The sequence below is a fragment of the Alligator mississippiensis genome, chromosome 14 (assembly GCF_030867095.1).
Source record: "Alligator mississippiensis isolate rAllMis1 chromosome 14, rAllMis1, whole genome shotgun sequence".
In the NCBI taxonomy this organism is placed as follows: Eukaryota; Metazoa; Chordata; order Crocodylia; family Alligatoridae; genus Alligator; species Alligator mississippiensis.
Window position 1 is genome coordinate 33,121,799 of NC_081837.1, and position 13,812 is coordinate 33,135,610.

The 13,812-nt window shown below is 46.4% G+C and overlaps 2 protein-coding genes across 5 annotated transcripts in view; both read right to left on the reverse strand.

Moving 5' to 3' along the window:
- KLHL12 (kelch like family member 12) overlaps positions 1-2,562 on the reverse strand; it is a 41,944-nt gene extending 39,382 nt beyond the window's left edge. Inside the window, exons 1-2 of one of the 3 annotated variants that reach the window (XM_006277980.4) lie at positions 2,473-2,562; positions 1,599-1,978 (exon numbers count right to left, since the gene is read on the reverse strand). In XM_006277980.4, coding sequence (XP_006278042.1) covers positions 1,599-1,781 — 183 coding nt within the window. In that variant the 5' untranslated portion in view covers positions 1,782-1,978; positions 2,473-2,562. Of the gene's footprint in view, positions 1-1,598; positions 1,979-2,472 lie in introns of those variants that run through there. The other 2 variants (XM_019492496.2, XM_059717430.1) reach the window with 2 other exon arrangements.
- A 6,305-nt stretch (positions 2,563-8,867) lies between these two features.
- The window catches only part of INAVA (innate immunity activator), a 44,540-nt gene continuing 39,595 nt past the window's right edge, over positions 8,868-13,812 (reverse strand). For both annotated transcript variants that reach the window (XM_006277979.4, XM_014609441.3), the window contains exon 9: positions 8,868-11,852. In XM_006277979.4, the coding sequence (XP_006278041.1) occupies positions 11,760-11,852 (93 nt within the window). In that variant the 3' untranslated portion in view covers positions 8,868-11,759. The remainder of the gene's footprint in view (positions 11,853-13,812) is intronic.

Genomic DNA, 13,812 nt, shown 5'->3' on the forward strand with positions numbered 1-13,812 from the left:
TCTGCTAGGGACCAGTGGTTTTCAACCTGTGGTCTGCAGACTATATCTAGGAGGTCCGTGAAAGATGACTATGATCAAAAGCAAGTGAATACCACACTTAAAATTCAAAAAGGTCCACGCCTCCATTCAAAATTTCCAAAGGGGTTCAACAAATGAAAAAAGGTTGAAAACCACTGTGCTAGACAGATTTGGCCCAAAGACCAGCCCACACACAGATGCAGCATAGGTGCTAGATCTGGCACCGCTAGTGTAGGCTAATACAAATAATAAAACAACAGTTTCTAATCAAGAGAGCACTACACTGGGGTTCAGGAGATCAATGTTATATTCTTGGTTCTGCTACTGACCTGTTCTATGATATTGAATGAGATGCAACTCATCTCTGGACTGGTTGCCTACCCAGCTCTCTCTCACTCTTATTTATTTAGGTTGCAAACTCTCTAGGCATTGTTTCTGGTTATACAGCACTTAACATAATAGGATAATAATCCCATTTGAAATCTTTAATTACTATTATGATGTAAATACCATGATCAGAAAGACTGTTGGATGACGAGACCACTGGGGGAATGTTTTTCGTTTGAAAGCTTTGAGTCCTTAGGCTTTCAATAACCTGAGTAGTCAGAGCCAGATCCTATTCTACCTATAAGAATATACATGATCTTATTGTACTCTCCTTCTGAAAAACAGTTAATGCAAGAAGTGGATGGATCCTCTTCCTGCTCACAGTTTCTTTTGACTTAGTCTGTCATCTTAGCCTTCAGACCATTACAAGTGCGCACAGTAACATTTTTCTGGCACTTGAACCAGGTAGAATTGGATAACACTTGGTTATATAATACACATAATAAAATCTAACCTTTCAAGATGAAAGCAAAATCCTTTCTAGAACAAAGAACATGCAAGAGCTGGATGAAGCATACACTACATTTTGGTACAGCAGGAGGCTGACGGCCATGAAACAGTAAAAACTGCCAGTCGCCACTTCTGCAAGGCACTGCTAAACTTCAGCAAGCTTGCTAAAAAGCCGCTAGCTAGTTAAAGCTGAGCAAAGCAGCTGCAAGCTTTGTCAAAGTAGAAACTTTGTCAAGGACAATAAGAAGATGCTCAGAAAGAGAAAAAAAGTGTGATAAGAAAAGTATAACAGCCTTGGTGTGTCTATGCAGACAGAGTTTTAGAAAGATAACCAATAGTGAAAACTCAATTAGGCAAATAATCTATAAAATGGCCAGTAGTCTTGGCAACAGTCATGGTAAAAATAATAAATACGCAACTAAAAAGGCATAAAAAAAAGTTTGGGAACAAGAGGCCGCTGGATTACTAAACCGCTGGGTGACTAGACTATGCCCCAATGAGACCCTGAATTGTCTAATATCAAGGATACGGAGGAAGACTCGCTTGCAAAGTAACCAGCGCATGTCTAGGTATAGGAGCATGTGCTATCTGCTGAATAAACCTACATTAGCAAGGTGGAAACTCCTGTCTCTTGAGCACTTTCTCAACAACCCCCTGGATCCCCAGTCGGAGGTTTTGAGACACCAGCCACATTCGTGACAGACACGGATCCAAAGTCCTTTTGCGACAACTGCCTGGCCTACCTCGCTGGTGAACATTGCGCAGAAGTAATCACTGCAAGCAGCCAACACAATCCGATGGGCTGGGAAATCCTTCTGCTCCACGCGCAGGGTCACGTCACAGAGAGTATTGCTCTTCCGCAGGGAATTCATTGCGTTGAGGATGGACTTGGCGTGCGAGTTAGTCATGATATCTTTCGGAGCCATAGCGTCAGCAGCATAGCACGGAGAGCGGGAGGCGCCTCAGCTCCCTGCGAGCGGAGAGAGCAGAGCCTTACTTCACCGGGAGCGCGGGGAGCCTCCGACACGGAGGCCGCAAACAGACGCCACTTGTCGAGGGGCGAACCGTTTCATCCGGGCTCAACGTGCCGCCATTCGGACGCCCGCGCCTGCTGTCACAGGAGCTTCATAGGACAAAAGGGCACGAACAGTTAATGCCAGGACAGCGTCTGAAGGCTCATGCCAGGTTTCTGGCACAAAAGTGACAGCTAGGGCGACCATCGTAGAGGATAGTTCGGTTGTCCTCTATTGATACGAAACCGGACGCCGTTATGTCCTCGATTTTTCTCTTGAAATGGACATAAGGCGCTGGGTTTCCTATCAAGAGAGGGCAGAGTAGCAGAAAACCGGACTGTCCTCTAGGATGGCCACCCGAGCCTGTGTGGAAAGGTCCATGTCGGCACAGGCCAATCCCGGGATCTCTGCTCCGGGATAAACCCAGGCACCAGCTGTCCCGGGACAAAGGCAGCACCTGCTCCTGGCTCAGGAGGCCGGCGGGGACCAGTCTGGGCGGCTAGAGCCACCGCGGGCGGGGCAACGGGCACCTCTCCACCGGGTGAGCACAGCCCCCTCCCCTGACGGACACACCCCGCCCGCCGGCCCCGCCCCGCGGACACACCTCAGCCCGCACCGCGCCCGCAGCGGGGAACGGGCCCGGCGCCCGCTGATGGCGTCACAGCCCTGCAGCCGTTCGCGCCACGTGATCTGGGCTCCTGCAACGCGCGCTGATGGCGTCACGCGCGCCGCACCGCCCCTTGCTCCACGTGACCCCCGAGCGGGCGCGTGGTCTTGTTGCCGCGGTTACTTCACGTCAGGGCCCGCCCCCTCTTCCAGCTTCAGGTTTTTGCACTGCGCAGGCGCGTCCGAACTCCGTGCCGCACGTGCCTTTTGTCTCGGTGGCCGAGCGCGGCGGGGGTCCTGCCCGTGCCCATCGTGTACTACTGTTCCAGGTGGCCCCGGCTCTAACGCGTGTCCGGGCCGGAGGGATGCTGAGAGCCCCGAGTCTACACCTGCACCCTCCGTGCGACTGGAGCCAGAGCCGGGCATCTGTCTGCTGAGCACCCCCTGGCCCCTGCACAGGCATGCTTTTGCAAACACTACTCGCAGGGTTCTTGGTTGTCGCCGTGTTGGTCCAAGGACACAGGCAGGCAAGGCTCTTGGGTAGATGCGATCTCTTTCATTAGACCACCTGAGTTGTTGGAGGAAAGTTCTTGGCAAACTTTGGGGCGCAAACGCCCTTCTTCAGGCACCAAAAGTCTCTGCTGCTCCGCGACTCCCGAGGAACGAGAGACGCTAGAAGTGTGGCAGGAGGTCGGTGAGAAGGTAAATGGGTAGAGATTAGAAAGACCAAGAGTAAAGCAGAGAGGGGAGGGGAAGAGAGCAGGGGGAACAAAGGCTAAAGGGAGACATTACAGAGACAGACTGTGAAAAAGCCTCTCTTCACTGCCTGACATCTGATTCAACAGGTGCCTGCCTGACCTGACCTCTTTTCTCCCCTCCCCTCCTTTTCTTTCCTTTGTCTCCCTGATTTCCTACTATTTCCTTCTTCTTTGAGAGCCTCTTTCTTACCCTGTTTTATTACCTCTGTAATGTTTTGCTTTGGCCTTTCCCCCCCCTGCTCTTTTCCCCCTCCCCTTTTGTTTCTCCACTCTAGGTATTTATATACATCCTCTCGCACTGTGAGCTTCTCTCATTCCTGTTGCCCTGATCTCCAGCTATTTCCTTTTTCAAAGACGGCCTCTTTTCCACCTTGTAGTCTATCACTGTAATGTCTCCCTTTAGCCTTTCTCCTCCTCTCTCTGCTTTACCTTTTGTCTTTCTAATTTCTCCCTATTTACGTTCTCACTGACATCCTGCCACACTTTTAGCTTCTCTCATTCCTTGGAGTCTCAGACCAGCAGAGGCTCCCTGTGCCTGAAGAAGGGTAGCTGCGCCCAAAAGCTTGCTAAGAACTTTTTTTCCAACTACTCAGTTGGTTTAATAAAAGATATCACATCTACCCAACAAACCTTGCCTGCCTAGTCGCTCTAATAAAAGATATTCCTCTGCCATGAGTTTTGATTCCTTTCGTCTCTAGACCAATGCAGTTACAACCTGGACACCTGACCCCTATGGAGTCTGAGCCAACAGGATCCCAACCTACAGACGTAGTTTACGGAGAACATTATATATGGAGCATCTTTACCACAGCGCACGTCCCTATAGTACAGTTCACAACAGCAGCCTTAAAGGGACTCTTGCCAACAACACTTCTACTGGAAACTCATTTAATGGCAGCACTTCAACATTAGCTCAGAACATAATGAAGGAAATTCTAATCTGAGTTCTTAATTCCAAAACACAAATGACACCAGTTGCTCATTTAAGGCTTTATCTTGCAAGATGCTGAGAATATTCAGCTCTGCGTATAAGCTGCAGAAAAGCTGCTAGAGCTGAAGAATGTTTAATATGAAGAGCCCACAGTATTTAATAGAGATTGTCATTATGGGGGATCACAAGCATTAAAGCAGATGGTGAGACTTTGGGAGAGGAATGTGCCCTTTTAGGTCAAAGCTGGATAAATAGTGGTGTCTTCACAGCATAGAAACCACTGAGAGGGTATAGGAACCGTGTTTGTTCCACATGCTAGAAGTTGCTATGCCCCGGGCTCTGGTCCTACAGGTGGCTGTTTGCACAGAACTGAGCTTTTTACCCTGCTATTCAGATTGCCTAGTTCAGCCCCAGATCCAAAAGTAGGTGTCCCACAAAACTCAAAATCCTTGATCCAATTGGTTTAAATAAAAGTACAGAAAAACAGACCTCCACCAGGTAGAACTGTACTGTGGGGGGTGGCAGAGCTGAGATTCAGCTAGGGTTACCCATCCTGCTTTATCCTTGGGCCCCATATCTTGCAAGGGAGATGCCTGTGGGTGCATGCACATGTGAGAGAAATTGGAGCTCAGCAGTAGTGGACCAGGGACCATGTGCTGCTTTGCCTAGGTTTGCCACCAGGAGGATTTGAGAAGACAGAGCTGCATGCAAGCCACCAGCACATTGAACAAATACTCTGGAGCCTGGTCTTTTTGTGGAAGGTTCCCCACCACCATCTGAGTTCAGGGAAGAGGGAACTGGTGTGATGAGCCAACCAGAAACACAGCTGCCAAACTTGAAGAAAGCAAGCTAAGACAGTGCCACATCTGGGCTTGCTTCTTCCCCCCATGCATGCCGTGCTGTCTCACCCTGAGAGTGGAGCTCTTCAGGTTCTCAGACACGGTACAGTCACCCCTTATTGGAAAGTTATCTGCCATAACAGCTGGCAGGAGCATAGACCAGCACCAGCAGCAAGGACCTTTGAAGGAATGGGACATCCTCATTGCCCCATGGTCCCTGTCCACTTCCCAACCGTGATTTGGGGTGTTAGCTTCCTTCTACTTATCAGCTTTAAATGCCCTGTCTCTCCAGAGCCCCCATGGTTCCTCCACATTAAGTTTCATGCCCCTGTCCTGCCATGCCTCCTCCTGCATAACCCCCTCTGCTGTCCTTGGACTAGCGCCGCACAGCAACCCAGAGGCAGGATTGCAATCTGGCTAGCTTGAGGCCAATAACAGTGGAGCCACAAAAGCACAGGTATAAGTTGGGGGCTGTAAAACCTGACCTGAACCATGGGGAAGAAAGGTCTAGCATTTCTGTCAAAACTGCAAAAGAGGCATGTAGTCACATGGAAAATTAACCCTGTACAATCTTAGTGGATACAAAGTGTCCCCTAGCTTTACCTCAGTGTAGCTGGCTAAAATCAACCCTATGCCCCTTGAATAGAACTGAAGCTACTCCCTAACGGTCCCAGAATGCTGTGGTGACCAGATTATAGCAGTTTATGATATCATTTTGTATAGTTTAGATCAGTTTGATAGTAGGGATGCAAAAATATAGCCCAAGATAAGTTTGCCCTAAACAAACACTTGAGAGCCGCTAGAGGACAGTGCCCTACTGCTAGTTTTGAAGATTTTACTTTCTCCCCAGCCAACCTGCAAAACTAGTTCATCGGGAAGGGTAAAAAGCCAGAAGTGCATATAACAAAGAAATTTGGGCAGGCCAGAGAGGATCTCTTGCTCTCTGCAGTTGTTATACACAGTATATGATTAGGGAGTCAGGATGAAGACTTAACGGGCATCCTCTGTCTGAAGAAACTACATCTGTCTAGGTTACCATCAAGAGATCTGGATGGTGGTACATCACTGGTCACATAAAGTGTATAAGTATTTAGATTGTTCTTGTTCTTAAAATTCCTTTTTTCCCCCTAAATGTTTTGTTACTATTGCAAAATACTAAATAATGCTTTGGTTTGAAATGGCTACCTGGTCTGTATACTCGCTGCTACTCTCAAGCTCCCAGAGGAAAGCATCACAGGCATTGAACCCAGTCAGGCCTGTTATATGAGCGTAGTCAAGACACTGGCTTTGGGAGTGCAGAGTCCAGTTTAACAGCTGGAGGATATCATGATTTCACGCTAGAAAAGATAAAAAGGCATAAGATGTGACCCATCTTGCACAGATGGCCCTGGTTTCGGGGCATCCTCAGAAACCAGCAGGAGTGAATATATGTAGATACCCTTAGAATCTAAGGATATCTGCAGGGGTATAGGTTGTAGCCATGCAGGGGTATGGGTTGTAGAATAGCTCTAAGGCTATTATTATATCAGTGATTCCGTCTATAGGGTACACCTTCTTTAATTAGCTGTCTGTGTCTCTCCAAATGACAGGTATTCAGGCAGAAGAACGTGTGGTTATCTTTAGTTGTGTGATATTTAGTCTGAACAATTTGGTCAACAACCATTATTATATATAGCTTCCAATCTGGCTGTGAGAGATGGCCAGAGGGACCAAGTCCCTGCACATCCCATCAACTCCAAGGAGAGAGAAGAAAAGGCTGACAGTGTGCCAAGCTGGGTTCCCAAAAGCAGGAACATGCTGAAAAGAAGGATACTTCTGAAAACAAACATATTAATAATCAGGGCTCGGAGTGAGATTGACTGAACCAAGAAAAGTGGTAGAACCAATTGCTGTCTTCCACTGCAAAACTTTCCCACCAGGATCCTTTCCCCACCCTAGCACCTGAATTTTTGACTGGTGACCACAAATCAGAAAGCCAATTTGTTTTTCTGATGTTTGCCTTTCTATTTTCAAATGCGTTCAAAGCAGATGTTTTGCACTGGGGGTCCTTACACATGGCTTGCAGGGGTTTGCAAATAGGTTTCAGGAACTCAGTCACATTTCTTTTCTTCGTAGCTAGAACAATCTATAACGTACCTTTTCCACACTCTCTCTGTTGAAAAGACTGTTGGGAGCAGGTCCAAGCTCCGAGTCCTTTGTTCCCTTAGGCTCCCGGGACTGGCAGGAGTATAATCACAATCACTAACTTTGGGCCTCGAGGCAAAGCAGTCTGGCTGTGAACCTTGTGTTTGACAGCCCTCTTGACAAAGAGATCCCCAGATTTATTGTTTAGACCCTGAAATAACATCATCCTAAGAAGTTTTGTATGTTTTTTATTTTAATATTTCATTGTTTCTATAATTTTTGTGTCTTTTTTTGTAATCCATCCTGAGCCTGTTTTGAGAAGGGTGACATATAAATCTAAAAAATAAATAAATAGGTGCCTGTTCCAGAAGCCTTTCCAGCAGCTGTTGAAAGTCAAAACCCCACAGAAGGTAGGAAATATCTGTTTTAGTTGGTCTCTCCAGGGGCGCATGATTGATGCAACGCATAACATTCAGGCTTTGCACAGGGTTCCAAAACACCATTGTTCTACATCTAGTAGCAAAAGAAATATACAGATCTAGACAAAAATAAGAAATAATATAATTCTTTGCCTCAGCTTCTTTACTGTTTTACAGAATTCTTTGGGCTGAGGTGACTCAGGATCTTTCTGGGCTGTCCTTGGCTTGGGCTCTGACCATATCATGCCTCCCAAATCTGGGGGAGTACCAGCAGGGCACGACTGGGGCCCCCCATAACCCCCTTATGCATTGCCTATGGCTCTGACTTATGAAGTCCTACTAACTTTGGCCCTCTTGGATCTTGGTTGGGCCCAGAGCTAAAGCCTATCCCCTTTCTTCTCTTGCCCAGAATTTCTGTTGCTGTCTAGGTGAATCTCCTGAATGTATAGGACTCCTTGCAATACCCAGTTCCTTTGTCCCGCTGCTGTTTTTTTCTCCTTACTCTATCAGCCCCCCACAGACAAGCTGGAGGATAACTTTTCCCAGCTCCAGCCACTCTCCTTAGCATATCTATGCTTCAGTCCAGAGAATAGTCATTAAGTTTAATGACCCTCTATTGTATCTACTGCCTCCAAAGAATGGATTGCACACCCATAAAAAGGCATCCTGTGATACAAGTTGCATAGTAACTACATAATATCAAACCGAATTCTTACTTGAACAGGCATTTCTCTAATCTCCAGAGGACTCCAAAACTTTTTTGTTATAGAATGGAATCATGGAAAGGAAAAAAAAAAGCTGAAAAGTCACCAGTACCTGTACAGTGGGAAATAATCTCAGCTCAGCTTCCTCTTCTCTTTGCAAAGGGTGCAACTGCTTTAGGCTTTTTGTTCTGCTACCCATATCTGGGCAGCAAAATCAATGCTAAAACATTCAAAGATCTTCTTGGAGTCTCTGGCACAGCTGGGAGGATGCTTTTGGGAAAATACGACTCTATGCCCTGTAACTATACTAAAGTCCAAGCATAGGGGAGCGTTCCTGCTTGTTTAGCCAGCCTCTGTACTACTTTGTTCTGCCTTGGCTGCAGACTAACATGGCCAATTATCCCTGTGTTTACTTACTTAGTCCCACATGTGTAAAGTGGTATCCTGCGCTTGATAACTGCAGGTGCAGTTTCTCTCTTGCCTCAGTTAATTACTTCCCTAGCTTTAGCAAGACTGTTGTGTCAGCTTTGCCTGAAAGCATGGGCTGGGACAAAACCTTTCCAAAGGAATCTCTAAGAATTAGATGGAATCTGTTGGGTCAAAAATAAGCCATGCAAAACCAAATTACAGACTTTATTCATGAAGATATTTGGAATGAAATCCAGAACAAAATTGACCCTTTGTAGTTGAATACACATTCATAGATTAGGTACCAAATACTGTACATTATTACAAATAAGTTAATATAAAGAAAGCATGTGCCATGGATACCATATATAAAAAGTAGTTACTAATTCTGTTAGCATCATTAGTAGGTTAACATCTCTAGTCTATCAGAGAAATAAAAGAAAGACACATGGACAATCATAAGAGATACAGAATAGTGAGCAAAAAGGGAGTATAACAGGAAACAAGGATAGCTGCATAAGTAGGGAAGGCTGGTAGAGAGGACAAGGTACTAGGCTGGGACTCTGGTGATATGGGCTCAATTTCTGACTCTGCTCCAGTTTTCCTGAGCAAACTGTTTAATGTACGTGGGCTTCAGTTCTCTGCCTGTGAGATGGAGGAGGACTGAAAGGCACTTAGACTAAATAGGGGTGAGGGCTACAGAACTGTTTAGGGGTATGGGCAAATATATCTTTTACCTGCTTTAAAAAGGAAGGGGGGCTGCTGCTTTGAAGTGTGTATCAGCTATTATACTGTCACTTTCACAGCTGCATGATCTGGTAGTGATATAATTACACTAAATTACCTTGACTTTGACCTTGAACGAAACAGGGTTAAACTCATATCACCATGGAATTATGCAAATGTAGCAGTAGCATGATAGCATTATACTGGTATCCTTTGATACTGAAGTTGTTACATCCATCTATACCCTGCCTCAGTGTTTCCCAGACCTCTCGCCTCCCTATTTCAGCTGCAATCACCACTTCTCTTGCGCTGTTTCCTTTGCCACCAGTTCCAAACTGCTGCTGCTGCCCCTCACCGGCGGGGCAAATTGGCAGCCATTGGCCATGAGACCTGGCAGCAAGGGGAAGGGGCATTCCTGGCTGAAGTAGGGGGTCACAAGAGTACCTAAAGAATGGGGAAGGGCACAGCTGATTGTCACCATGATTTGCATGCACCTTTATAGGAACATTCACCCCCTTTCCCCTCCTCCCACCTATGGGCATGCCCCAGAGTTTGGGAAACACTGACCTAGGTGATTAATGCTCATGGATATCCGGAGAAGTTGCAAGGAAGAGCCCAGCTGGCTGCTCCAAGATAACTGGCTTATTAAACCTGGGGCATGTTTCTACAAGATGCTTTTGACACTCCATGGTAAACCAGTCCTAGTGAAAAGCACCTGACCAGCCACAGAGATATTAAAGGATAGCAAATGCCAGTTGTCCATTGGATCTCAGAAGATTAGACTTCCTGCCAGCACTATGAAAGGCCACTGTGAGCAAAGTCAGCAGCTTTTTGGATTACTCAAAGACACAGAAACAACCCCATTCCCTCTGCTCTCAGTGCATTTCCCTTTTAGGGATGGTCTTGTGGCTAAGGCACTCGGCAGGTAGTTGACAGAACTGGGTTCTGTTCTTGACTCCACAACAGATCTTCCTGCACAACCTTAATCAAGTCATCTCAACTACTTTCTGCCTCGGTTCCACATGTGTAAAGTGAGGACACCATTTTCTTGTCCCCCAGGGGTATTCTGAGGTTAAATCCACAAAGTCTCGGAAGGCACTGGCTTTGCTGGGACTGATGTAAGTACCTAGATAAAGTGAAATTGTAAACTTCATCTACTATCAGGTGCTGCCCACAAAGCTTGGTAGGTATCCTGGTCTTAAAGACATTTTCCATAAAACTGAAAAGAATATATAAAGCCTTGGAAGATGGCAAGATTCATGGCTCCTCTTCAATGAGAGAGTTGGAGTGGTTCGTAGGAGTGCAGAGAGACTAGCAGCCAGCTCTTTTTTCCTTTCATTCCCCATACATGCAGACATACGGACAGGCTGGCTCACTCCTGCTGCATCCTGCAGGGATGCACTGTTTGCACCATGGTCTGCAAACTAGCAGTTGCTTTGCAGAATCAATTAAGAGGGAGAATTTATCAGCATTTGCCCAAATCCTGGCACACTCTAAATGATCCTGTACCATTTAGGCAGCAGCCTGTGTCCTAGCAAAGTGCCATCACCAGGGCAATGTTTGCAAGGTCTCAGTGCAAAACTGCTGATAATCTTATCAGCTGAAACACATCCACAAACCAAATACACTGGTCTCCTTGGGGATAAATACCAGGAAAGCCTCTGGAGCCATTTAGTGCAGTCCCCTGCATTTGTAGCCAATCATTACCCAGGGATCCGATGGACCTGTTGCCTCTTGTCTTTCCAAAGCAAAGGTCTTTGTCACCATGTGCACAACTTGCTCTCTGTTACTCTGCTAAGAAATCTAGCAGGTCCTTTTGCCTCTAAGATCCAAATGGAGGCTTCAAAACTTGTCTTGCCTGCACACTGTTCCTGGATCAATCCTTCCCCAAAAGATATAGAAAGGACACCGTGTCCAAAGTGAGCTCACTTCTCATACTTCTCCACAGATAGATAAATAAATAGGATGAGAGTGAATAGAAGACACAGCGGGAAGCGTACACAACAGTTCTCTGTTTGCTCCTCAATCCACAAAGGAGCAGAGAGGGTAACAATATGCCAAAATGAATCCAGGTCTTCCAAATGACAGCTATGTTTGAAGGACACAGTCGAGATTAGTGTGGTCTGGACTCTGTTCCTACAGTGGTGTCCTCCAGGGGTAATGGGGGACAAAGGCAGGAAGTGCCCAGGCCTCTGTCTCAGCACAAATATATGGCTTGCAGATAGATGTTGGATCATCCCAAGAAGCTTAGAGGGTGGCAGATTGAGGAGCTCAGTGCCTCGGACTGCCTGGCACTCTCTCAGCCAGGAAGTCTGGGGATACCCTGGCAAGGAAGGCAGTCAGCTGGGCAGGATGGCAGCAGATGCAGTGCTGGCTCTAGACTTGACTGATGATCTCACCATTTTCAGGCACATAGACTTGCACGGGGGCACCCTCAGGGGACCGCTTCAGGACATGGATCTGAGGGACCTGCACAGGGCAAAGGAAAGAGCTGCTTAATGGTACTGGAAAAGGCGCAGTCATCCTGTACATCAGATCTAGAGATCAATGCACAATGCCTGCCCCATGTAGGCATCCATACTGCATCTGGCATAACAGGATCCCACACCCTGTCTCATTCTACCCAAAAGGCACTGGAGGGCACCACAAGAGGCTATGTTAAAAGTGATAACTTCAAGCTAGTGAATTCGGAGGCCTAAATTTAAAAATCCCACAAATAAATATAACACGTGAGTCTTGTTCTAATCCCTGAAAGGGATGATGTGTCACAGTACTGTACGTAGGAAGTGAACCTGAAGGTTCAAAACAGGAGTAGAGTTAGGATTTAAGGGCATTGGTAGAGCCACCTGATCTGTATTAACTAGCTCCCTCTTCTGCATAGGTATAGATGCACATTTTTTGCAACAGAAACTGTCGATCCTGGATCTTGCAACAGGGTTTGTCGATCCCGGATTGGCCTCCTCAGCCATTTACAGACCCACAAACATGGAAAACAATCATCCTCGACTGCGAGGGACTGCAGAAGAAGAGATGCAAGTTTTGGAAGGGTTTCTGCGTTAAATAATTAGTCAAAGACACTGCACGGATATTTCAACTGTGCGCTCAAATACATTACAATATTATTAAAGTAGCCTTAAAGGTATAGGTCCAGAGTCTGGGTTGATCTAAACTGGAGTGGTGTCATTGGAGTCAATGGGCCAAACCTCCAACTGACATAACACTTCATAGCTCCACTAGAGCCAGTGATGCTGATTTACACCAGCTAGATCTAGGCTCTAGCTAAGGCAGTATACAATGCTGCTATTCTACATGCAAAGTGTCACAAATCTTGGCCTGAACACCATTCTGTCACAAATATTTTACTAGCATCATTTCTCTACAGAGCAGAGAATACACGGAAATGATACACTGGAGTAAATGCATAGGAGAGATGGTCTTGTGCCTGTGTTTTGCTCCAATGCAAGAGTGACCAACAGTAGTCATTAGCTGATGGTCTCAGTTCTACGTTTGTGACTCTTTTTTTATTCCTTGACCCTGGAAACAAAGATCCGACTCTCTCAGCAAAGCCATAAATACCAAGCCATGATCACTACTGTTTACCAATCAAATTAGGATGAATTTACTGTGCTAGAGGGTCTTGTTAACAGAGGCTGTGAGTTACTATCCTCTCAAGGCTGATCCCATGCCTGGTAATTGCTAACCATTTAATTACAAGGTAAACAGCACATGGGGACACAGGAGGTCAGGAGGCCTGGGGCTAAATTACTTCCATTCTCCATGCTTGCTGCTCCTATACATGAAAGCAAGGGTGCAGAGTAGTGGCTAAGGCAACCAAAGTTTAACAGGCAATATACTAGTAGCTTTCCCCTTTATAGGTCTGCCATGCCCTTCCATCCTAACCCTCTTCCTCTTTCACACTTTGGGGCTCCCTTCACTCACAGTTCTGTGTCTGGCCATAGAGTGATGTGGACATCATTCCTTCTAGGGATTAGAACAAGACTCACAAGCCTATTTAATCTGTAGAAATGTTAACTTGAGTTGGCAGAGCCTAGAGCACAATCCATTCCTGCATTCCCCCCCCCCCCCCTTCCCCTATTCCTGCCAGCTTATATTCATTGGGCACCGGTGGGCAAGGCACCCCAAGCTTCTGCAGTGTGCTAGGTAAAATGACCAATTTTCAGGGAGCAAAATTTGGGGGACACAGTTTTGGCCCAGCTCAGGACACTGCCTGGCACTGATCTGGGACCAGTTTATCACATGCAAGGATGAAGATCCTTTTTTCAGGGAGCCTTGGGGACACCAAGACACAGCCCTGAAATTTGGGGGTGTCTTGGAAAATCCAGGATAGTTAGTTACTTTACCCCCTGGCAAATGAGAAGCTAGTGTGATAGGAAGTTCCACTATTTCCCCTTGTCATGCAATGTCCGTG